At 43.5% G+C, this 26035-nt stretch overlaps 1 protein-coding gene across 1 annotated transcript; it reads left to right on the top strand.

Moving 5' to 3' along the window:
- Window positions 1-25934, top strand: LBH (LBH regulator of WNT signaling pathway). The gene is made up of 3 exons (XM_007938811.1): window positions 1-26; window positions 2857-2959; window positions 25746-25934. Exons 1-3 carry the CDS (start codon window positions 1-3, stop codon window positions 25932-25934), a joined length of 318 nt encoding a protein of 105 aa, XP_007937002.1.
- Window positions 25935-26035: the final 101 nt, after the last annotated feature.

Raw genomic sequence — 26035 nt, 5'->3', positions numbered from 1 at the left:
ATGTCTGTATATTTCCCTATTCACTGGTGAGTATCCTGCGCCCTCGGCGGGCGTCCGTCTCGCGGCCGTGGCGGCCGGCCCGGGCGCCTACTCGTGCCGGCTCAGGGTGCTAGCGCAGCAGGCGGCGCCGACGCCCATTGCTAACCGGTAGCCCGATCCGGTGCAGGAGTCATCGTCAAGGTTGCAAAGGTGGGGGTGGAGGGAGGTGGTGCTCAGACCATCCAGACAAAGGAAGTGAACTCGGAGCCCTCACCTAAGTGATGGCCCGAGGGCGTGTATGTGGGGTGAGAGAGTGGATAGAGAACCAGAAGTCACGCCTGAAACCCCCTAATAAATCCCCTAATGCAGAGGGCTGTTGGAGGCGCGCTCCTGGCGGGTGCTGTGGGCTCCTGCTCTCCCCCGGCCCCTCCCCTTTTTCTTTTTGTTTGCATGCGAGTCTCGACGTCCAGGCTGGTGGAGCTGGTGCAGCGACGCCGAGTGCAGAGCTCCTGGGGGTGGGGAAAAACGATCTCACAAGTAAAGCCGCTAGAGGTAGGGTACCCTGCACTCTTTCGACCCCTTTCATCTCCAGAGCGCTAAAAAAAAAAAAAAAAAATCGAGGCGTCTTTGTGGGGACCCTGAAGAGGAGTCTCCCTCACCTTGCCCTGCAGGAAGAAGCCCGGTCCTGGCCGGGGACGATGAAGGTTTGTACCCTGAGGAGGAATCGGCGTCCGCGCGATGCGCCGCGGGCGGGGGACTAGTAGGAGCTGACGAGGGGCAAGCGGTGGCAGTCCCCCGAGCGCGCTCCGGGGTGAGGGCGCGGACCACCCAGGCTCCGACAGGCGCAGACCGTGCGGGAAGCAGGTTCTAGCCCCTTTGCAGTCCTGCTCAGGCCAGGAACCGGAAAGTTCAATGCTTCTGGCCTCAACTTTTCGGCTCCACGCCACAGCCCCAAGCGAGAAGAGAGCGCCCTTACTCCAGGCGAAGAGTCTAGGAAGGACCTAGTGGTTGCTCTTCTGGCCTATTTCTTTGGGAATTGACGGTAGCTTTTCCATGACCCTGGAGGAAACTCTCTTTGGAAGTCTGGCTCTTGACCCTAAACTTGCCCTCCAACCCAGGACCTTCCTTGCACCTCCCCCTCCCCCATTCCAACCTGGCACTGTTTAGAGAGAGAACTGAATTCTCAGAACAAAGTAAAATTCCCCCACCCCTCAAGCTTGTGGAACCCTTTCTTTCTGGACAACACTTTCCTCCCACTCTCGGAGTGTGTGAGCAGCCAAATGCCTTATGGGTGAGGTTCTGAAGATTGCTAGAGGTGTGTGTGTGCCCCTGACAACTCAAAATCTGCCAAGGTAAATAGATGTTAGAGCCCATTAGAGTGATTATCCCCTGAAAAATTAAGGTTTAGGATTACTTGATAGTTGATTAACACTTCATAAATAGCAACCCTCTTCCTCCCAGATATTAACCCTCTCATGTAACTGTGAGATAGGCATTATTAGCATCATAGTAACCGGCCAAGACACTTGTGGCTCAGAGAGGTTCTATGACTTGTTCAAGATCACACAGTTATTAGTAGCAGAGCGTAGACTAGAACTCATTGCTTCTATTTCCAAATCCAGTGCCATTTCTATGGTGTATAGTAACCATAAAATGAAGAGGAGTCTGGTACCTCTGTTTCCAAAGTAACTGCCATCGAATCATAGCCACCCTATAGGAGAGTAGAACTGCCCTCATAGGGTTTCCAAGGTTGTAAATCTTTAGGGAAGTAGACTGCCTCTGCCTTTGCCTTATTTTTCTCCTGCGGAATGGTTGGTGGGTTTGAACCACCAACCTTTTGGTTAGCAGCTGAATGCTTTAACCACTACAAGCCCGGCTTGCCTTTTTTTTTTTTTTTTTTCATGTGTGGAAGTATTATGGTGAAATTATTGGGATTTGTGTAGAGGGTACGTGGACTTTGGTATGTACTATTTGGCATTATGTGTACAGACCCTGTGTGTGCCTATGGTTTGTATAAGGATGTTGGAGGATAATGGAACGTTTGTATCCTGCTTATTGAGTACAAAGCACTTTCACATGTCAGCCATTGGTGGGCCAGCTTGGCCCCTCTGGAAATTTCCTTTGCAACCAGAGTCCCGGTATCCTTAAGGCTTTTAATCCAGGGGATGTTTTTCAAGCTGTGAGCTTGCAGCTGCTGTGGCTGGGGCTAGAGATGGGGGTTGGATGGCAGATGTGAAGCTTACAGAGAAGCTGACCCCTTGGGGCTTTAAGTGGGACATTTTTGCAAAGAAGAGCAACAGAGAGACAAGGAGAAAGGTAGGAGGACAGTGTGATTGGACTTTGTTTCCCTGAGGTTGATCTGTTATTGTTATTATATAATAATAATATGCAGTTCATCTTGGATAGAATTCATGTGAGAGATATATGTGTGTATGTATATATTTTTAATCCTTCACCTTGGAGGGGTAAAGGGGTAAGGGCTACCTGGTTGAATTGGTTTTAATTTAGACAATGGACTCATCTACCTACTTTTTTTTTTTTTCCTGGTTCTGTCATTTATAAAGAAAATCCTGAGTTGCTCTGTGTGTCTAGAAACAAAAGCAATGGGTTCTAGTCTGATGTATAGGAGAGGAGGGGAGGGAAGGCTTGCCAGAGAGGTTTTCAGACAATGGGCTTTGTTGGTTGAGGGTGAAACTCTGATGCTGTAGGCTTATAAGGCACTTCCTCAGGGTGTGAGCTTGTTTTTCTCTGAGTTCTGTTTTGAACACCTCTCATCCTGTCTCCAGACAGTCCTCTGATCTAACAACAACGACGTACCAAGAGTGGGAATGTGAAAGTGCGTGTGTTTGTTGACTTTTGGTCTGGGTTTCTTGGCAGCCCTGACTATCTGAGATCGGCCGAAATGACTGAGGTGATGATGAACACCCCATCCATGGAGGAGATTGGACTCAACCCCCGAAAGGATGGCCTTTCCTATCAGGTGAGTTAAGTTCTGAGTCCCCTGATGGCTTTTGCTGGGGCTGGAGACAGCAAGAATCCCATAGCACTTGTACCACTTGTAAGGACTTTGTGACCTCAGGAAAATCCCCTAATGCCAGTTAATCTGTTTCCTCATCTGTAAAATGGGGAAAACAATAGTCTGTACCTCATAGGGTTGTGGTAAAGATTTAACACGATGAGATGATGGCATTCATAGTGCCTGGGACACAGTAAGTGTTCAACAAACATTAGCCATTTTATTATCTAGCCATCCTGGCTGCTGTGAACTCTCCCATCCATGGTGTCAAAGGAGGGAATGATTTATGCAGTTAGCTCAGACCAGAGCTTCCATTTCTAGCTATGCCTTAGTCAGTAGAAACATTGCTGTGAGGGGCAGCTTATGGAGGATGGTAGTTGTCAGAAAAATGGCTGGGTAAAATGCTGCTTTTTCTTCAGGTTAACAGTTCTCCAACAGGTTTAGAGTTAATGTTCAAACTACTTAGAGTTGAAGCGATGTGCCCTTAGCAGAGCAGCTATCTTGGGGATGGTAGTATGCTATTGCTGGAATCTAGCTAGGAGATTATCCTGTCTGGTGGGACCCAAAAAAGCTACCTGTGAATTCAATAACACCTTTGGGTTCTTAGACCAATATTCTTTCTACCTCTCCATGCTACTTTTCTCCACTCTTGCCAGGCTATAGAGTAACCTACGTGCCCTCTGGTACAGTGAACTGTGTTTGGATTTGTTAGGGGAGTTCCTAGGTTATTAAGAAATTTGGGAGAGAAATATTGTATAGGGTGGCTGGCTTCTGTGAAGAAGATGGTGTGATGCGTCCATTCAACAGACATTAATTGAATATCCACTGTGTGCCAAGCACCTTATAGGTGTTCTCTCATGCCCGTAATTCTGAGGTGAGGATTCTTGTCCCATCACACAGATGAAGAAACAGACTCAGGGGGAGTAGGTGACTTGGGTCCACTTAACTTCAAAGCCTTGCTCTTTTGGTGTATAATGGGTCTGTACCTTGAGACTGCTCTGAATAGGCATTCCTTAAACAAATAGAAAGTCTGGTAGGTGGAGTGAGGTGTGATGGAGGGAGGGAGATCAGAGAAAGCAGAGCTGAAAGCTCAGGTGGGGTAACATAAACTGGGAAGGGGAAAGTGGACTCACCCTCAGGCACTTGGAAGGTTTAAGAAGGCCCCTTTGCTTTGTATCTATGTAGATGGGTCCCTTTTGATTGTTGGAAGTATGTATTTAGCTTGAGGGGGATGTGGGGGTAAAGGGGAACTTCTTTCCTGGATTGGTTTTATATCCTTAACCCCCATAGTGGGTCTGAGGAAAATAATGGAGGCCCCACAACCTGGTGAGAGGCGTAGAAGTCTCCTGACCCACTGACTGGCGTGTTTTTAGATACCACTTTCCAAGCCACTGAGCCAGACTGACTCTCTTTGTAGTTACAGGTGAGGTTTTCTTTCAGTTTTGGCTTTTAGATTTCCTCCACAGAAGCTTTCCAAATACAATCATTGGTATGTCTTGTGTATGCTTTTTATGTTCTTTTAAACATGCCCCAAAATAAAGGGCCACACTCTACAGGACAGTTTTCTTTACCTCTCAAGTCCTTCAAGGCATGCTGCTGGATCTGAAGGTTAGGGCAAGTTACAAGGGATGATGAGGCTGCAGTGCTGGGTAAGGAAGGATGACCTGGGGCTGAATGAATGGCTGAAGGAAAATAAAACCATGTCTGGACTCCTAAAATGCCTCAGTGCTGCCTGAAGAGAGGACCCTCAAATTGCCCCTTTTGATGCCAGACCATGGTCCTTTATGGTTCTCCCAGCCTCTCAGGAAATCTATCTCTGTTACCTGGGTGGGGGCTACTGCCTAGTTCCAAAATAACTTACTCATAACTTCAAAGGACTCTTGGTCTCACGATGATTTCAGGAGGGCCTCCTAGTTGCCTGATGAAGAGAAAGGGCGAGATTGTAGTATTTAACCAAGCAACATTTATTGCACATTTGCTGTGTGCAATGTACGTTGCTGGGTGCTGCAAAGAGAGTCCAGGATTAAGGTGGGAAACCAGCATGTATATGAACAACTGTAAACCAAGGCAGTTGGGTAGAATGATACCAAGGCCACAGTCTGTCCCGGTATGGGATGGCAGTAGTGACATCTGACTGTTGGAATTTGAGAAGTCTTGGAAGAGGGAGGTGAAGTTGAGGCTGGTCCTTAAAAGAAAATTAGGGCTTTGAGAGGATACCTTTCTCACTTATCTAATTTTGTGATTCTTTCAGATATTTCTTGGCTTCCTCTGTTTATACCACATGCAGAGCCCTTCATTGAGCTGCTCTGATAGTTGTATGACTATATTCTCTGGGCCCACTCAAAGTGAGTGCCATCTAATTAAACAAATGTCCTCTGGAGCTGTTGGGTTTGGCTGGAACTGGCACTGGGCCTCAGCCCACCCAGCCTGTATGCTCAGACTTTGGCTCAGAGCTGGGGATGGGGGATGCTAGCTCTGTTCTTGCCATTCCTCCTGAGGATAATGATGCTGTTGTTAGGTGCTGTTGAGTCAGCTCCAACTCACAGTGACCCTATGTACAATAGAATGAAACACTGCACAGGCTTGAGCAGCCTCACAATCCTTGCTATTCTTGAGCCCATCTTCACAGCCAGAAGGACTTTTCAGTCCTTCTCATTGAGGGTCTTCTTTTTCATTGACTCTCTATCCTATTCCTAAGGTTTCCCATGGCCATTTTTTTTTTAAGACATGATGGCCCTGGCCTTCTATCCAGTCTATCTTAGTCCAGAAGCTTTGCTGAAACCTGTCCACCATGGGTGACCCTGCTAGTATTTGAAATACCTGTGGCATAGCTCCCAGTCTCACAGCAACACACAAGCCACCACAGTATGACAAACTGATAGATAAATGGTGGAGAATAATACTATTACATGGCTTTTACTGAGACCTGCTTTTCCAAGGAACTGAAAATGGCAAGGCTACATCCATGGCAGATGAAATGGAATCTCAGGCTTGTGATTTGACCTTGAAACAAGGTCATAAAATAAATAGACATGTTGGACTTTGTCAATCACCTCTCACCTTCCAGATCTACCAAGAATGAGGCACTTCTGATTTCTCTGCACCAGATGTGACACCTTCCTTCTTTCAACAACTACATCATATTCTACTTTCAAGTGATACTGCACTGGGCTTCGAGGATACTGGTCCTATCTTACCTTATACCCGCTGAAATCTTTGAAGCCAGGGGGTGATCTAATCTCTGTACTCATCAGTCATCACATCTATCCCCACCCTTCACCTTATCCAGGGTGCCGTGAGCTCAGCGTCCTTCCAGAGCAGGTGCTAAATGACCGATTGTTGCAACGAATTTGAGTCTCCTGATTCTAAAGCTGGGCACATTAGCTTCTGCTTTGGAGTCTCTGAAGGGCCTCCTCAGGATAGTGCCTACGAAGGTTTCAGACAGATACCTTTTTTATCTCCTGGAAGATTTGAGGAAGCCTTAGCTATTGTCCTTAGGAAGTTAGTGCTGTTTTGTGAGTATGTATAAAAATCGCCAGAGCCAATGCTTTGCTTTGTCTTAACGTTTGTTTAGAGAGTAAATTCAGTCAGTGAAATCCCTGTCTGCACATTCACTTGGCATGAATGACTACACCCCACGGGGTGGGGGAGTAAATGGTTACTAGAAAGTCTGAGTGCTTTGTGAGCTGGCTGTGGGAGGCAGGCAGCTTGCCGGTGAGCGGGAGGGACTCCATGAAGACGTTTTTGGCCTTGATGGCTGCGGCTCCCTCATCACACTGCATCTGTGGGCCTCAGGTTCTCTGGCCAGTGAGTGGCATGGGAATATCTACTGTCTAACACTGACCTCCTCCTCCTAAGTCAATGAAGCAAGTCAGCTGCTGCCTTGTGGAGCCTGCTCCCTTGCTGCCTGCAGGGACTCTAAGGAGATGGCATTGTGGAGTGCTTTTCTGACTGCCTCTCCTTCCATACTGTGTCCAAATTGGCCTGAGCCCTGTCTGAGCAGGGGTCTTGAGCCTTTGCCTCTAGGTCCTTATTCGGCCACAACCCACAGGACACTGGGATTGTGGCCTCGCTTCCAAACTTACCCAGCACAGCACACTGAGGCTTCTACAGCTTTATTGACCTGCTAAAGTCTAGATATGCAGATGGATCCTTGGTTTTCCTGTAAAACTACCTCTTCTAAGGCCTCTGGATCCATATCTGATAGTTTTATCTTTCTTTCTTTAAATCCCTCTCAGATCATCACACGTGTCCCTGACTGTGATTGCCTTTTGTATTTCTTCTGCCATTATTCTTGGTCATGTACTCCTACTGTCTGATGTCCACCCATCAGGCAGGTGAGCTTCAGATTCTCCTTCTCAGGGAAGCGAAAGGAGGATTCTTAGAAAAGAGAAGGAGAGATGTCTCTGCTTCCCACAGTGGTCCTGTTGCTCATTCTACAGAACTAGGAACATCCGTTCATCTTCCTCAACTTTTCTCAAGACAGGAGGGAATGATATGGTGGAGATTTGTATTGTGGAGAGGAGGGACAGAGGTGACTGAGCTTTTTTTGTTACAGCCCTTTCGTTTGCTTCTTACAGTTTGAGCACTTCTGTGTTAGCTCTGTATTAAGGAGTAGTTTAGAGGACTAGTTCTGGCTGAAAACTTGCCTTAGCACACTGCAAAGGACCTCTTGTCTCTTCTTTCTGAGAGGCCCACCAACAGCCTCCTCCTCACTCTTTGTCACCAGTAGTAATGCTTCCCTCAGAGAACAGGTGCAGTTTAATCATTAGTCAGGCCACAGTTCAGAGACACTCTTTTTCTTCCTGCACATCAACACTAAGCCTCTCTATGAAAACCTCTGGAGCCAAATTTGATGGTGCTGTTTCCACCCATATAAGATGTGGGTACTGAAATTAGTGATGGGTTAAGCGTCCTCTCTGGGCAGTCCTCAGGAGGGTTCCTGCTCAGTGTTCCTGCCTCCTGTCCCCACAAGCCCTTACTTATAAGGCCACTCTGGATATAACTTTTCAACTAAGCATGTCGAACAGGGAGGCAGCACCTCCTCGCTCCCCTTGTTTCATTGACTATTCCCAGCCATCATACCCCACATGTTCTCAAGGGTTTTGGAGGCCCTGAAGAATGGCTGCGTGAAGTCCCATGGTCACCGCCAGCCTTAAAAAGCTCCTGTTGTCCCTGGAGAGACATAAAGCTAAAGTTCCAAAATACTTGGGAAGAGGCATCCAGCAGTGGCCACGAATGTTACTGGAATTGCAGCAAGTTTTCTCTCATATCCTTCCCCCTCCATCCCATTCCCTCCTTGGCAAAAATCATAAGGTACTTTAAACAGGCAGTTGTTGTTGTTATGTGCCGTTGAGTCAGACCCAACTCACAGCGACCCCTCTTTGAGTTTCCAAGGTGGTATTACTACAGAAGTAGATTGCCCAACCTTCCTTTCGAGGAGTGGCTGGTGGCTTTGAACCGCCAGCCTTCTGGTTAGCAGTCAAGTGCTTTAGGCACTACACTACCGGAGCTCCTAAACAGGCAGTTGTTGTTGTTGTTGTTATGTGCTGTCGAGTCGGACCCAACTCATAGCGACCCCTCCTTGGGTTTCTGAGGCAGTATCACTATGGAAGTAGATTGCCCAACCTTCCTTCCGAGGGTTGGCTGGTGGGTTTGAACCGCCAGCCTTCTGGTTAGCAGGAAAGTGCCTTAGCCGCTATGCTAACAGGCAGTTAGGAGCATGTATTTCAGAGGGACAAGGGATCTGTTTCTTTGAGCAACATTAGAGTATGTCCACACATACTGCCTCTTTTTGAGTTCAGACTCACCTTGTTCAGACCGAAATTACTTTGTATGAAGAAACCAGCATCTTCCTTCCTATGCTCAAGGCCTTGACACAAAAACTGTGTTCACAGTTCTGTAATGCCCCGGGTTAGGGCCTGCAGAGGGCTGGAATTATTTCCAGAGGGATACCCCCCCTTCACACACACACACCCCATAGTTACGGCTGTGAGTCCATAGCTCAGCCAGGGAGAGAACAAGCTTTCTTCACTTTTCTCAGCCAGTGTGTCGCACACTAGATCCATACAGCCCAGCCTTCCCTCAAAGGGCTTGTGTTAGGCCTGACACCTCTCAAAGTGGTCATGTGTTCCTTACTCCCCAGAGCTAGGAGCTGTGTCTTAGACAGCTCTTTGTTCCAATAATGCTAGGCACAGTATCCTACAAATAAGTTACTGAATAAGTATTGAATGATTAATTGAGCCCTCCTGTTCCTGCATGGAGAATTATCCTTCTATCTTGGCAATCCCATGGTGTAGACTTTTTTTTTTTTTTCCAAATAGGATCAGCATTTTCTCTAAGTCTACCTAGTCTCCCAAATTGAATAGAGAGGAAGACTGTACCACTAGGGAAAGGGATGAGTTTGAGTGGCGGATCTTGTGTCTGTAGCCAAGAGCTATTCCTGGGTGTCTGGGGAATGTCCTGAAATGCTCTTTCAGGCTTGAGTCCTGAAATAATCCTCGGAGGATATGAAGGCAGGCACTCATTCAGATGGGGCTCAGAGTTGCCGGGACTTTGTTCCTTTCCAGTTCAGCAGCTGCTGCACTGCCTCTGCTTGCCTCTCGCCTCGCCATCTGCCTTCCCTTCCCTTGAGCCTACCTCAGGAGGGGTTCTTCATCAGTAAATCAAGTCCTTTCTCTGTTGGCACAGATCTATCTTGAAAAAATTAAAATTTACCAAAAACTCCTCCAAACGGTTGTCAAGCTAGCACTTTGACCCGAAGGGAAGTTCTGGGACTCATGGCCCCCTTCTCGTTGGATTTAATTGCCTTGCACTGTCAGAAGGAAGCTCATTGTAGATAAACTGAATCTCAGTAGCACCAAGCATTTAGCTGAAGCGGCAACAACTACTCACCTCTTGGGCAGGAATACTTTTTGGGGGCTAATGGGAAGGAAGATTCTGGATCTCTCACAGGAAGTAGGATTGGCCTGAGCAAGGAGGGCATCCACACACCTCAGCCTAGAGTTGGTTGGTCTATAGGTCAGACCTTCCCCTAACTTGACATAGCGTGGTTCACAGACAGAATTAATAGTATTCACCTTTTGCCTTCACTTTAGAGAGCTCTGGTGGTGTACTGCCTAAGGCATATGACTGCTCACCAGAAGGCTGGCAGTTCAAACCCACCACTCACTCCTTGGAAAGAAGGTTGGGCAATCTACTTCCATAGTGATACTACCTCAGAAACCTGAGGAGGCGTCGCTATGAGTTGGGTCTGACTCGATGGCGATGTGTTTGGTTTGTTTTGATTAAAGAGCTTAAAGCACTTATCCATCCAGGATTTGAAAAGAATCCTTGGCTTTCCCAAATTCCTAACTGTTTTCTCAAGATATAGCCCTCTATTGCAACTCTGATTTAGTAGAGAGCCATTGACCCAAAATGTTTTGGTGGCATTGAGGTCAACCACTGATCCCTGTGAGCAGAGCTGTGGTGCCTGCCAAGAGTCACACATAACACTCACATGCACACACACACAACCTACAGGACAGACTGGTTGTTGTTGTTGTTAGATGTCATTGTGTCATCTCTGACTCATAGTGACCCCATGCACAGCAGAATGAAACACTGCCTGGTCCTCTGCCAGCCTCACAATCCTTGTTATACCTGAGCCCATTGTTGCAGCCACTGTGTTTATCCATCTCATTGAGGGCCTTCCTATTCTTCGTTGACCCTCCACTTTACCAAGCATGATATCCTTCTCCAGGGAATAGTTCCTTCTGACAACATGACCAACGTAGGTGAGACGAAGTCTGGCCATTCTCACTTTCAAGGAGCATTCTGGCTGTACTTCCTCCAGGACAGATTTGTTAGTCCTTTTAGCAGACCATGGTACTCTGAGCATTCTTCTCCAACACCACAACTCAAAAACATCAACCCTTCTTTGGTCTTCCTTATTCATTGTGCATCTCTCACATGTATAAGAGGCAATTAAAAATACCATGGCTTAGGTTAGACTATGGAATGTTAATAGTGGTTGTTTTAATTAGTGTTGTAATTATAGGCAAGTTTTCTTTTTCTCCTTTTTTTTTTTTTTTAGTAATTCTGTATTTTCATTGATACATTCTAGTATGTATTTTATTATTTTTATGCTTTCCCTCAAATTACACATGCCCATTATGGAAATTTTATTTTCTTCTTTAAACTTTTTGTTTTCTAGTCACTATGATTTCACCATGTATAAATTAATGGTTGAGCATATTTTGTGTTCTTTTCCCATGCGCTTTTATTTTTAGGTAGCCAAGATCACACATAGTTGTGTTCTACATTTTGATTTAATGGCATGTGAGTTGTCCACATCATGCCTTTACATCTTAAAAATGCTTCAAAGTCATCTTTTTAAATAACTGCACGATATTATATCATAAAGGTAAAGCACGATTTAGATCATTGTTCTTCAAATGGAATTTTTTTCCTTTTTAAACTTTTTTTTTTCCTTTACAATAATGATATAATTTTATATGTAAATTTTGTCCATAATTTATACTATTTTCTTAGCATAGAGTCTTTAGAAGTAGAATGTCTGAGTGAAAAGATATAAAAGTGTGTTTTTGTGCATGTGTCATCATTATAAAGGTAGTATCTATTCCTCACAGAAATTTAGACAAATACAATACAAAGGGAAGTACAAGAAATAAAAATAAACACTGCCCATATTCTTATCACCAAAATATTTTAGTATGTTTGCTTCCAGTATTTTTCTATGCATTTATATTTAAAAAAAAAATAGAATCCAGGTAATTCTGTATGTGCTGTGGTGAGTCTTTTTTTGACTTGATGTGCCATTGTGACTATGTTCTTGTCATTTGGTTTTCTTTATAAATTAGTATTTCATTTTGTCATGTACCATTCTTTTACTGCAGGTATCTAGGTTGTGGCATATTTTGCTCTTAGAAAGAACACTGCTGTGAATGGCATTTTAAATAAATCTCTGCACAAGTCTGATTGTTTCCTGGGAATAAATTCCTGAAAGTAGAATTACTGACTCAAAGAGATCCAACATCATTAAGCCTCTTGATTACATATTACTTTAAAAACAGAAACCATAAATAAGAGAGTTTGTCAAAATAAATGTTCCAAGCATTGAAAGCTCTACTGGAAGCAAATAGGAATTGGAGTGTGTTTTGCTTGTATTCTTTGGGTAAAATCTGTAGAGATTTGGCAATAGGGGACCTTGGGAGATAGAGTCTGAAAAGTGGTGATTATATTATTAGTATTTTTTATCATTGTAAGTTTATTAATTACTTCTTTCAAGCAAAGATGATAATAATTCTTATGTTTGACATTTAGCCTAGTTGGCGATCACATTTCTCATCCAATAGTGGGAATATTGACATGTGCTCTGGATTTTAAGTGTATATGGGTCAGTGATTGCCCTACTTCTCGCCTTTACTCTATCAATGACACTAAAGACTGTGAGACCTTAAAGAATACCAGTGAAATTGCCTCAGCCTAGAGACCCATGAAGATAGGCCAGACATGGGTTCAGTCCCCTGGCCCATCTTGGGATTCCTAGAATTCTTAGTCTGGCTCAAGGAATGCTTACAATTTAGAAATATTGCTTCCCTGGAATCAAGGATGGACTGGGCTCTTAGAAGTAGATCTAAGCATTATGGAAGTCTTGGCTCTTGACAAATGGCCTTCTACCTGACAAATCTCAAGGTTCTAGATGTTTTGCAACCAGTAAACAGTGCAGGCCAGTGTTCAAGTATGGTCCACATACCTTGTTGGTTTACAAAAGTTAATTTAAGTGTTACACAGACAAACACACTTTAAAAGTGTTAATCTGTTTACTCTTATGGGTAGCAAGAGGAGGTATCATGGTGGCTAAACAAAAAGTTGGTGATTCAAAACCACCAGCCATCCTGCAGGACAAAAATGAGGCAGTCTGCTTCCGTAAAGCTTTATAGCTTTGGAAACACTATGGGACGGGTCTATTCTGTCCAATAGGACTGCTATGAGTTAGAATCAACTTGATGACAGTGGCGTTTTTTTGGTTGGTTGGGTGGCAAGTAATACTCGTTTTCCATTTATGTAGTGATAGAGTGTCATTCAAAAACAAATATAAGTTTTCAACAAGTGAATGTTTAAAAGAATATGTGAGCATAAAGTGTCCATGGATATGACTGGAATGATGAACAGAAGGTTGGTCCTCAGCATCCTAAGGTTGGGAAACACTGTCTCAGTGTGGAAAAGGACAGGTATGGCTTCATTTTGGAGATTTCTGTGTTGTTAGCATTTTTTTAGGATTTTTTTTTTTTCCCCCTTCAAATATTGAATGTAGTCTCTTAGACAGAAGCATCCTTAAAGATCAACTAAGACCAAATGATGATTACTGTTTCTTTGGTCATTTGCTCCCACTGATATTGAAGCATCAGGATCCTCCCTGGATCTTTTCCTTGGCACCTTAATATTGCAGATTTCCATGCCAAATTATTTAATAATGCTTCTGGGTATACACTACTTCAACAAAGTGTTAAAAGTGGAAGACAGCTACCCCTGGGGTTTACAGGAACTTTCCAAGGGATGTGACAGCAGGGAATGTTTTCAGGAAATCAATTTCCACGTCTTCAGCTTCCTTCTGTTGCTTTTCTAAAATTGAATTTCCTGAAGACAGGCTTCACCCATTTTCTTTTCCTACCTTTCCTGTCAAGATTGCCCTTCTCCTGCTTTACAAGAGAGGGGCCTGCCTCTCACCCTAATGAATCTGTTAAGGTGCCTTTCCTTAGGCTATAGAAACATCAGGAGCATCAAACAAATGGACCATTCAAAATGTCACTGTCTAGGAAGCCCCATGTGTCCCACCCATCTGTTACCTTAAGAGATACCAATCTAATAAAATATTTTCATTTGTGTCTAATAATTATTTGTAGTATTTTTATTGATCAGTTGAATGCTAATAACCACAAAAAATAAAATCAGAATTGTTTTATTAACAATCTTAAAATCACAAAAAATAAAAATTAAATTTCAATATATTTGTATATTTTTATTGCAGAGGAGTATGAAATGCTAGTAAAAACTTTCACACATGAAAATAGGATAAATTCTGTAGAAGAAATAGAATGGAAATAGGGTCTCAAGTAGGGAATGGAATAATAGGAGATTTAACTTAAGAGCTTGTTCATGAGTTTTTTTACACAAAGTGATTGATATCTAATTGCTATGGTATTTATAATCCATTGAATACATTTAAAAGACCAATGTAAAAGTTTTTCTTTGAAATGTTAATATTTATATCAGAAGTTTCAGATGTCAGTTTAAAAATGTCCAAAAGGATACATAATTTAAAAAAATTCTTTTTGTTGTTGTGTTGTTATGGTTTGAACCTCCAGCCTTCTGGTTAGCAGTCAAGTGCCTTTGGCACTATGCTACCAGAGCTCCTTAAAAATTCTTTTAGGGAGTGCATAAAAAAAAGCGTGGATACTACAGAAATATACAGCCTCTTTAGAATCAAAACTATAGCACCAAAGCATCTGAAAGTGAGAGGGTGCCTTCAAGATTGGTCCAGTTGCCTGGTTCGGTCTCAATCAGATATGGATACACTGTACAGTAGCATGAGACTTTGGCCATCTAGATGGTCTTTGAACCCCACCAGTGACAGAGAGCTCAGAACCTCTCAGCACAGCAGGACTATGGACTAGGAATCAGGACAGCTTGTCTCTAATCTTGGCTTTTGCTACCATCTCTGTCATCTCAAGCAACTCACATCACCTCTTTGGGTCCTGATCTCCCCATCTTTAAGGGAGAGAGTTAATTCTCTTGTTTTGGTTAGAAAGTTGTATAATGAGATGAAATCCTCCATCTTGATCCTACATCTGTCCAACTGGAGTTTAAAAAAATCTCTTTTTTCCTCATGTCAGCCTTTCAGATATTTGAAGATACCTATTATATTCCCCTATAATCTTTCCCATTTTTAAGATTTGCATTGTCCTTCAGTCTTGACTTAAGTGGTCATCTTCCTGAAGCTGTTTGTTCTCTAGGCCAGCAGTTCTCAACCATTTGGTCTTAGTCACTTTTACATTCTTAAAAATTATTTAGAATCCCCAAAGAGCTTTCATTTATGTAAATTATATCTATTGATACGTACTGTTTTAGAAATTAAAGGTGAGAATTTAAAAAGTTTTATTTATTCATGTAAAAGTAACAATAACAAAATTATTATGTATTAACATAAATAACAAGTTTTGATAAAAAATAATTTTCCACACTAAAAGTTTAGTGAGAAGAGAGGCAATGTTTTACATTTTTGTATCTCTCTTTATGTCTGCTTTAGTGTAGGAGACAGCTGGATTTTCATATCTGCTTCTACGTTCATTCTGTTGTGATATGTTTTGATTGTAGTAAAGGAGGAAAATCTGGCCTTATGCAGATAAATAGTTGGAAAAGGGAGAAATAGCTTTAACTAATTTCTTATTGTGGTAAATGTATAGGTAACACAACATTTGCCATTTCAACAACCTTCACATGTATTAATTCAGTGACATTAAGTATGTTCATCATATGTTTCAACTACCACCATTAACCACCCCTGAATATTTTAATAGCCTTTCAGATATTTTTCTCTGATACTCCATCAGAACTTGAAAAATGCTTTCTTAAAGATTAGTGGCAGTGTGAAATCTGAAACCTTATCAATGAGCTTTTTGTACTTTTACATCAAAATGCATTAATCTTTCTTGTGCTTTTACCCATGCTTGGTTTGGTAATGTAATATGGTTATCATGTGGGAAAATACAGGTTCAATGAGTTATGCGGATCTCCCAAATTTAGATATATCTCGTTATATGATATCAAAAGTTACATTTGTTAATATCTCTACCTATCTCATCAAGAAGTCTTTAAGAAGTAGGAAGTCATCAAGCTCATGGTGGCTAATGAAAATTTTCCAAAATTCTAATTTTTCCTTGAAAATTCCATTTTCACTCATTGGTAACAAATCAGTTTTTTCCTTGTTCATTTTGTTCATTTTTGAGAAAATGTTTGTCACATAGCCAAGTCTGAATAACCATCATTTGTTGGTCAGTTATTCTTTCAAGTAAAAATAATTCTTCAATGGAAAAAATGGTTAGTTCAGATTGCAACTCAGTTGCAAAGTGCTTTCCCTAGAGAAAAACACTGTAGTTTGTGGCAGAAGGGCTTATGCTTACTTTCCATCTTATTCCACAGATGATTAAAACAATATGTGTTTAAGAGACAAGATTTAATAAAAAATTAATTCTGATTGCTTCATCAAGGGTATAACTTGCTGCTTTGTTGAGCTTTTTCATCATGAGTGTATAATAGTGAAGAATGTAATGACTACAAGTATAATTCATGCTAAGTTGCCAGCCGTTTACCCACCATTGCTTTCCACACCATTTGTGTGTCAACACAGTTAAAAAAGCAAATAACATCTTAATATTATTATGAAATATTTTGACTCCATAGACACCTCCCTCCTCCCAAGAACAGATCTTGGGGTTTGAGCTGTGAGAACTCTACTCTAGCCTGAATAGAATGTGTTCTGATCTGAGGGCAACAGGGCCATTATCAACCCTGTTAGAGTAGATGGCCTCAATGACTATCCCTCTGTGAATATAATCCTGTTTGCTTCAGTTTTGTTAGCATCAATATTGCAGTTATGATTGCCTAAAATCTCTAAGTGTCTTTTATAGGCTTACCTGCTATCAAGCTTTACCTACTATCAAGCAAGAGTTCCATTTGAAAAGAAAAAATAAAACAGGTTTTTTTTTTTTTTTTAATTTACAGGAAAATGGGTAATTAGCTGATGACCTCAATTTGGTACAAAGTGGAATTGGAAGTGATGAATGTTATCCTAGTGGAGACATATCACAATGGGTAGGAAGGTGGCAGTGCAGCTGAAAATTCAGGAGTGGTCACCCTGGAGGGACAGGCAAAGCTTGGGGGCTGACTGAGCTCTCTGGGCCATGAGTTGGGAGAAAGCAGCCCAGGGACCAAACATAGGATAACACCCGAATCCAGGAATGCACAGAGAAAATGTGATTCAATAGGTTAGGTGAACCTAAACAGGACATGAAATCAAGTAGAGAGAGTATAAAGCTCTAAGCAGGTTGACCTGCCTGGTGGTATTTTGTAGAGAGACAATGGTGACTGAAAGCCAAGCAAAGGCCATGGGGCAGTCCTGCAAGAGAGTCCTTAGGGACTTGGAGGAGTCCCTATCATTTCAATAGGGAGGGATGGGTTTGGAAGCCACATGGTGGGGGTGAAGAAATAAATTCCAGACAAGGATGGAAAAGCTGTGAGACAAGACCAAACATTCAAGCATTTTGTTCACAAAATGAAAAATTAGGGAATGGTTGGTTGTGGCCATAGGGTCACGTTAGGCTTTCTGAGAGAGAGGAGGTGTGTCCATGGGACATTTGGGTAGTACCAATGGAGAAGGTTAGAGAGGGGGATCTGTCATCTCCAGAGACCTAGAGGTGATTGTCTTCTTTCAAGAGGACAGTGATGATATGGTAGATAAGATGCTGGCATTTGAGATCATCGATGCCAGATAACTGCAGTCTTTTCTCACAGCCCGGAAGAACTTTAAAAAGAAAATAACATTCTAAAAGCCCCATCAGTATGCTGGGCCCAGAATTATCAGTAGTAATTAGTGCTAATAAATTGGAATTTGGAACTCTTGACTTGCAGGATGGGTGTGTGTTTGAGAGATGTTTATGAAAGATGGTGTATATCCAAAGGATTTCCTTTTCTTTTAAGTTTCAAGGCTGAAGGCTTAAGCATCTTTGATCCAAAGGAAGGAAGCCCAGCAGTTATTATAAAGCCTCAAATCTCTGCTCAAGTCTCCATTAGGAGAGGCACCAGAGAAGGGTGGGCGAAGGTGAGGTTGATATTCTATATCCTCAGACCAGGGGGAGTTTGAGCCAGTCTTAAGAATGGAGAATGAGGTGACCAACAGCCAAGTGGAGACTGGAGAACGTTCTTCTTTTCCTGAATTCAGATACTAGTCCCTGTGCCCCTTTAATACAATCTCTTCTGTTCTTACCAACCACATTTGAAAAGCCAGTAAAATGCAAATAAATAAATTAATTAAACAGCAGGAGGCAAGTGTTTCAAAGAGCATACTTCTTGTCTTCACATATTGTTAGAGGGCAAAAAGCAGGGTGGACTTTTCATTTGAATGAACTGCTCCTTACTCATGCAACCCTTCCATGGAGTAACTGGTGGGTTTGAACCACTGGCCTTCTGGTTAGCAGCCAAATGCCTTATCTCCTACACCACCAAAGCCCCTTTCATTCAGCCCTCAGTTTAGTGCCTAAGGCATTTGACTGCTAACCAGAAGGTTGGTGGTTCAAATCCAGCAGCCACTCCATGGAAGGAAGACTAGACAATCTACTTTCATAAAGATTTACTGCCTCAGAAATCCAAAGGGGGGGGGGCGGGTTGCCAGCCATGAATCTAAATTGACTCAATGGAGCGAGTTTGGTTTTTTTTTTTTTTTTGGAGTAGCAGAGCAGAATGCTGGCGGATATGTCTACTGTTATAAACCAACCTCTCCTAGGAAAGAATAAATACACAAGGCCAATCCATTATTTTTCTCCAGGAAAAATAAGAAATGTAGACTTGGGGAATCTGGAGGAGTGCTGATTTAGTTGAGCAAGTCAGGATGACAAACCCCTGGATTAGGCTGAGGAAGGGGGTGCACACTGGGAAGACTTCTGGCTGCAAGGGCTTCCACTCAGAGAGATCAGGATCTAGACCACCCAGCAGTTTCCATTCCAGCTGGTCTTACCTATATACTCAGGAAACAGGCACTGGGAAGGAAGTGATGCAGTCATAATCATTTCTCCAAAGAACCTGGCCAACGATTTGTGAGCACAAGCCCAAGAGTGTTTCTGTCCCAAGTTACAGCTATTGATGTTCCAGTCCCTCACTCTCAATGCTCCTTGGGGACCCCAGCTTTGCCTAATAATAACCATCATTAGGAATTTAGAGTTTACAGAGCATATTCACACATACCTGCATTTGATTTTCTCCAAAGACCTATAATATGGGAATTAACATTATTCCCAATTTGCAGATGAGGGAGAGGTAGCTGGGGGGGGATGGTCCTAAGATCTTTGAGTGCTATCAGGCCCTGTGCTGGGTGGTGACAGGGCAGCATCATGTGATCCTTTTAATTATTCTATAAAGTGGAAATTCCTCATTTTACTCAGGAGGCAATGGAGGCTCAAAACGTAAACAAAAAAAAAAAAAAAAACACCAGTTATTGTCAACTCAATTCCAGCTCATGGCTCAGAGAAGTTAAAATGCCCTGACCAAGGTCTTAGAGATAATATGAGGTGGGGGCAAGGTAAAAGCCAGATCTTTCAGATAACTGATTGGCCTGTGGGAGGGGTGATTTCCCACAGAAGGTTTGGGGTTGATGTTTTTCCCCTCTGGAACTGGAGAAGGGAGAAGCTTGCCGTGTAGTTTTGTATACTGAGAAGAGATCCCTCTCAGGGCCTTGGGGAGCCAGTCTGGCATTTATCTCTGGCCCTTTGGTCTCCCTCCCCTCACTACCCTGCCCCAGCATGCCTCTTTCCTCTGATCCACCCTAGCAAAGAGGAGCAGGATGTCCAAGCTCTTGAGTCTCAGCTTGCAGAGCTGGTAATTAGCCCTTTGTGTCCAGTTAACCACCTTTCATCTCCTCCACCTGCTGGTGTCCGCTTTCCCTATTAGCATCTCTCAGCTCTCAGCTGAACCCTCCACCCCTCTGTGGCCAGCTCGGTTTGTCAGGATGATGACTGAGGGATGCGCACACACAGGAGAGGGCGTCTCCAACCAGAATCACTCACATTTTCCATCCTAGATGCCAAACATCTCTCTCTCTCCCCACCCTAGAGGCAGCCAGGTTTAGGTCACCTGGCTTAGAGGCAGACAGTTGATAGTTAGGCCCCCAAATTTGGGGCCTTTGGAGCTCTAGTATTGCCTTTCAGTTCCCTTTGATGGGTGAAATGGGAGCTGGCTGACAGGCAAATTTTACACTAGAGCAAAAAGCCTGCTAACTAATTCTTCATCTCTAGAGGTTCACCCTCAACCCCAGAATCCTCTGCTCTGAGGCCGCCCATGTGGACGATCAACTGAACATCCTGAGTTCTCCTGGACAGTCCTGCTTCCGTTGTTCTTATGTTGACCATCTGTATCTGTGCTGTTCAGTAGGATAGCTACTAGCTATGTATGCCTATTTAAGTTTATATTAAATTCATGTTTAATTTATATTATATTTATATATTATGTATATTTATGTTAATAAAAGTTAAATAAAATGTGGGTACTGCATTGGACAGCCAAATAGAGACCACTTAAAATTGGGCTGCACTGATCTGTATAACCAATCATTCCAGTGTTTTGGCATCTAAACTATATCTCACACACCATTTCTTCCTCCTAGAAGGTTTTAAAGTTCCATTGACCTTTCAGGTGAATCCATTTGCGTTCCCAAAACATTTGAGATTAGATGCCAGTTGACAAAGGTGCCTCTGAGGAAGTGTCCCCCACAAAACTTACAGTTACCAAGTTTGGACTCCTACTATCACTAAATAATAGGATGTGGGCTGTTCTTAGTGTGTGTGGTCTCTAAGATTTTATTCCATTTGCAAAGGAGGGAACTTGGTATCTGTGTCAGTGGCAGCTACAGTTTTATGCAAGCCATTCGTCCTGGCACCTGGGTCTGAGAGCTGGCTGTGGAGTGCAGAGTTGGCAGAGAGAGGGAAGGTGCAGGGCTGAGAGAATCCCAGCTGGGAAGGATGCTTCCAGAGCTGGCTGTCCCTGGGAGTGAGGGTGAGAAATGCCTCCCAGAACCTACTCATCTTCCTTTCCAGTTCTGTTGAAGAGGAGCCTTTATGAGGAGGACAAGGAATGAGATTTTTGCCTTTCCTCAGTCCAGAGAGAAGGGACATTTTGAGGGTAAGAAGTTAAACCAGAAGCAGTTTCTTTTTGGAAGAGGGGCAGCTTTTTATTCCCTGCCAGTTCCTGCAGCCAAACAGCATGCCAGGCTGGCCTGAAGTCTCAACCCTACCTGTCATGTGCTTGGCAAGTCCAACTCAAGTCCTTTTTTCCACTGCCTTCCCCACCCCGTCAAATTGCAGTTTGCAACCTCTCATTTTTCTGCTGCCTAGATGATTAAAAAGCATGACTTAGTGGAAAAATCTTGACCTCCTTGGGGTCAGCCTCTTAAGCAGCTGTTGGAGATAAGATTGTGCTGGAAAAATATTCAATACTTTGTAAGATTTTCTGTTTGTTTGTAAGGAAATGAGATGTTTGATTCTCGGTGCTTTTTTGTTTGTTTTTGGAGGGAGCTGTAGTTTTTAGAGACATAAATTGGTATACTCTGATAATGAAATAAAATCTCTGATGGAAGGGTTAAATAAATTATTATAGTGATTTTTAAAAATAAAATTAATAGGCTTTTTTTTTCCCCTTCTTCTTTAAATGGAGCCTGCTTTGAGCAATTCAGGGAGCAAAGTTCTTTGGCAACTAAGCAGTATCAGAAGTTCAATGCTCAGACTTCCCCAAGGACTTGAAAGACTTAATTGTGCAGCTTCTGGTATGAGAGGCATTGTTTGGAGTTGTTTTAATTACTGTGTTAGTATTATTGACTCTTGCTTGGGGATTGGATACTTAGTACAGTTGAAATTGCTCCAAAGAAGACATTACAATTTGAATTTATTATATGTCATCAAAGCACTTTACTATCTTTGTATTTGCCAACAGTTGTACCCATCTAGTGAGATAAGAAAGTTTGACTTTACTTCTCAAAAGGAGAAACTGAGGAACAAGGGGTTGAGAGGACTTGGTTAGGGCTATGCAAGTAATATTGAGGACATCATCAGAATCTGGGTTCCATGGCTTGGCCCAGTGTGTTACCAAGGCAACCCTTCCTCTGAAATCCTACAGGCCTGGCTTTGGATTCCAGTTCAGGCACTTCCAAGCTATGTGGCCTTGAGCAAGTCACTTGGCCTCTCTGTGCTTCAGATTCCTCATCTATAACATAGGGATAATACACTTGGCCCTTCATAGACATGGATTCAAACAACTGCATATTGAAAATACTTTGGGAAAAAGAAATTCCAGAAAGTGAAACATGAGTTTGCTGTGTGCTGAGCACTACCCTGAATCCACGTGAATGAAGTGATGTGTAGCCATACCCCACTGTAGCCTCCTGCCATTTTTCTGTGTCTCACTCTCACACTCATTATTTATTGTTCACCTCACTTCTCATTCATTTGTCACTTGTGTTTTGTGCACCCTTTGTTTCTTTGAAAAAATGGCTCCTAAAAAGCAATAGTCAGAGCAATGCCTCAAAGGCCAAACCAAACCAAAACCAAACTCAATGCCGTTGAGTCAGATCCGACTCATAGCGACCCCTTCTCGGGTTTCCGAGGTGGTGTCACTATGGAAGTAGATTGCCCAACCTTCCTTCCAAGGAGTGGCTGGTGGGTTTCAACTGCCAGCCTTCTCTTCTGGTTAGCAGTCAAATGACTTAGGCACTATGCCACCAGTGTTCCCTCAAAGGCCGAAGGGGACCATAAAGTGCTCATTACATAGCATTTACATTGTATTAGGTATTATAAGTAATCTAGAGATGATTTAAAGTATACAGGAGGATGTGCGTAGGTTATATGCAAATACTATGCTGTTTTATATAAGGGAGTTCTTGAGCATCTGTGAATTTTGGCATCCGTGGGGAAGGGAGTATGTGGGTGTGCCTGTGGAGGTGGGGGGTGTCCTAAAACCAATCCCCTGTGGATATCGAGGGACAGTTGTACTGCTAACTGCTTCATAGGATTATTGTGAAGATAATTGAGATTCTGCTCAGCAAATGTACCTGCCATATCATCCTGAACATTGTCATTATGTTAATTTCCCCCCTAATTTTAGTTATAGGCCTATTTCCAACTTGAAATGAAATCAGATGCTTTCCGCCTTCTCTCTCTTTGCTGGCCTTGCCCTGCTTCTTGTCCTCTTTGCTCTTCCTTGGCTTGAGTGATCATCATTAGAGACCAGTGGCCACTTCTTCCAGCTAGAGAGCCATTGCCATGTCTCCAGGGATGCCAGCATTGGCTTGACTTGTGATGTCAGGGCTTAGAGGCATAGGGCCCAGGGTCTGAGCTGGGCCAGGTGTCCGTCCCTCTCGCTATTTCAGCATCATAGCAACACACAAGCCTCCACTGAGGGACTGGTGATGCTGCACATGAGATATACTGGCTGGGAATCCAACTCAGATCTCTCAACATATGAGATCAGGGTAATAGAGGTAGAAGGCTCAGAGTCTGGGCTGGGCCAGGAGTCCATCCCTCTAGATATTTCATAGCTCTGTCTTGGGTCCTAAATGTTTAGAACAATGAAAGGCTAGGAAGCTCATATCCTGGACCTGGCTGTCTGGAGGATCCTCCCAGAACCTGACCTGAGACCTTCAGCAGCTGAATGGACCATCAACGCCAAGTCCTGCTTGCTTTCCCTGGTTAGTTTTTCATTTGTAAAATGAGGGTGTTGGCACAGTGACATCCTAGTTCACTTCCCAAAAGGCACAGGTGCTAGAAATGGTAGAATCCAGGTTCAAAACCTGGTTCTGCCATGTGCTTCTCAGAGTCACAGGTTTTACTGGTCCTTGGGGGTTGGAGGCCTAAACAAAGAGACGTTTGAAAGAGCTCTGCACATGATAGCATACTTTCCATTCATTGGCTTTCCTGTGGTTCCTTTCTAAAGCCCGTGCTAGATATGTGCTTCTGTCTTCTCCCTCTAGGGATCTTCAAGCTCCACATGAAGAGCAAGGAGAAAAGGTCAGAAGAGGCCACCTTCCTCCCTTCCCCTTGGCACACACAAGTCTGTGTGCACAGAACAATAAGAGGGCAGAATTTCAGGGTTGATCAAGTCATAAGGGGTGCCCCAAGTGCCCTTCCAAAAGCCTGGAGTTGGGGTCAGCTTCCCATGACTCCTTTGACCCAATCTAATCCAGGTCCTCCCTTGTTTTGTTTTTCTCTGTGCTGCCATTACTATGCTTTTTATGACCCTTGTTAAGTCTTTAATGATGCCTAGTTGTGCAGATGGCTTAGGGCTTAATCCTCAGCAATAGGCCTTTATTGGATAAATGGTAATAATCACTTGTCTGGAGGGATTGGGAGGCTTCCTTGAGATCCATGATTCTCAGAAGCCACACGTGATCATGACATGGTCACAGCATGACTTGGCTGGGGCAATACTGGTTAGGGTTGGAAAGCCCTAAGTTTGCAGGAGAGCATTTTTCTACCTCCTGGGAACAGAGTACACTTGTCTGCTGTCCTGTGCCTGACTGGATCCAGACCAGGAGCAGTCAGCCCCCAGTGTTTCTACAAATGTGTATCTCTTCCCACTCTAGTTTTTGCTTTCCTCTTTCACAAGGCCTTTGGGGCCTTGACTTCCTCATCTGCCAAATGGAGAGGTTGGAATAATGGATGACCCAAGGTACAATGGGGTTCTCAATATTTGTGGGGCTCCTCTCCCAGCTCTCTAGTGTGTTATCTAGTGCTGTGAATGGCAAGGGACCAGCAGCCCATTGGATTAAGTACTTAAGCTGGGTGAAGAATTGGGTCAACTGTAGTCACAGGGCAGTGTGGGCAAAGGGAATCCAGACTTGGCCCTTGGTTTTATAGCCTGGTTGGGGCTTCTGTCAGCTCTGGGAAAGGCACACCATAGACATAGAAAATGAAGCTTTGTTGAAGGGACTCTGGAAAGAGCAATAGACTTGGGTTTAGAGTTGTCAGGGGGTCAGGGGTTGTTCATAGGTGAAACAGGAACCTTGCATTTAGTTCCCAGCTTGCCTGACACTGGGCCGTGCCCTCAACCCTGATTTGGCTTTGATTTTAGGGTTGCTTTGGGATCAGGATTACATGAGGGACAAGGTGGTATTGTGTCTTTGGCATAGGAATCACACAGACCTGGATTTGAATCTCAATCCACCTTACTCATATAGTGGTTGTATGGTCTTAGACAACCTACTTCTCCAACCCCACAATTCTTTAAGATAGTGTTGGCAGTACTTATTTTTCAGCATCACTGTCTTGGTTCAAAATTATGTATGTGTAGAGCACCTGCTGTCCTTCTCATACTAGGTGTCAATGATTATTCTGGCAAGAATTTAATATTTTTTGTGCCTGTTGTATGCATTGGACCATTGGAGTAAAATGCTTGCTGCAAATAGACATGACTTACTGTGAATGACACCATTTCAAAGCCTTTTATCTAAACATAAAGCAAATGGAGTACAAACAAGCTACATCACCTTTTAGACTCTGTGGCACTACCTCTGAAACTTTTAGCTTTAGGATTAGAATCAAAGTCTGGCCCAGAATTTGCTGCTGTGGACTTTAGACAGAAGGTTGTTGTCTCGTGCACCACAGGATCTTAAGGCTGAGCATAGTTCCTGGCACACGGTATGCATTCAAGGAATAAAATTTCTCTTTCCAAATGTGTGAGTCCTTGGGTGGGACACAGTTAATGCACTTGGCTGCTAACTGAAAGACTGGTGGTTTGCGTCTACTCAGCAGCACCACGGAAGAAAGCCTTGGTGATTTGCTTCTGAATTACAAGCCATGGAAAACCCTGTGAAGCACAGTTGTACCCTGACACTCATGGGGTTGCCATGAGTAGGAGCTGACTCCATGGCAACTGTTCCCCCCACCCCTTGCAAACATTTACTTGACCAAGACTCCCTGTGCTTTCATTCCAGATCTTCCCCGACCCATCAGACTTTGACCGCTGCTGCAAGCTGAAGGACCGCCTCCCCTCCATAGTAGTGGAGCCCACCGAGGGGGAGGTGGAGAGTGGGGAGCTCCGGTGGCCCCCCGAGGAGTTTTTGGTCCAGGAGGATGAGCAAGAAAACTGTGAAGAGACAGCAAAAGAAAACAAGGAGCAGTAGAGTCATTGCAGACTGCCATGGGGTGACACCAGACGGCATCTGGACCTGAACTGTGTTTTTTCCCATCATGATGGAAGAAGAGCTGAACCACAGTTCTGAAA

The sequence above is a fragment of the Orycteropus afer genome, unplaced genomic scaffold (genome assembly GCF_000298275.1).
Source record: "Orycteropus afer afer isolate SDZICR_OR568_19922 unplaced genomic scaffold, OryAfe1.0 scaffold00054, whole genome shotgun sequence".
Classification (NCBI taxonomy): Eukaryota; Metazoa; Chordata; class Mammalia; order Tubulidentata; family Orycteropodidae; genus Orycteropus; species Orycteropus afer.
Note: the sequence above shows the minus strand (reverse complement) of the source record. Positions and strands in the feature narration are given on the sequence as shown.

Coding starts and splice junctions, on each gene's coding strand:
- LBH (XM_007938811.1), top strand. CDS start 1: ATGTCTGTATATTTCCCTATTCACTG. Junction 27..2,856: donor GTATATTTCCCTATTCACTG/GTGAGTATCCTG, acceptor GTTTCTTGGCAG/CCCTGACTATCTGAGATCGG. Junction 2,960..25,745: donor AGGATGGCCTTTCCTATCAG/GTGAGTTAAGTT, acceptor CTTTCATTCCAG/ATCTTCCCCGACCCATCAGA.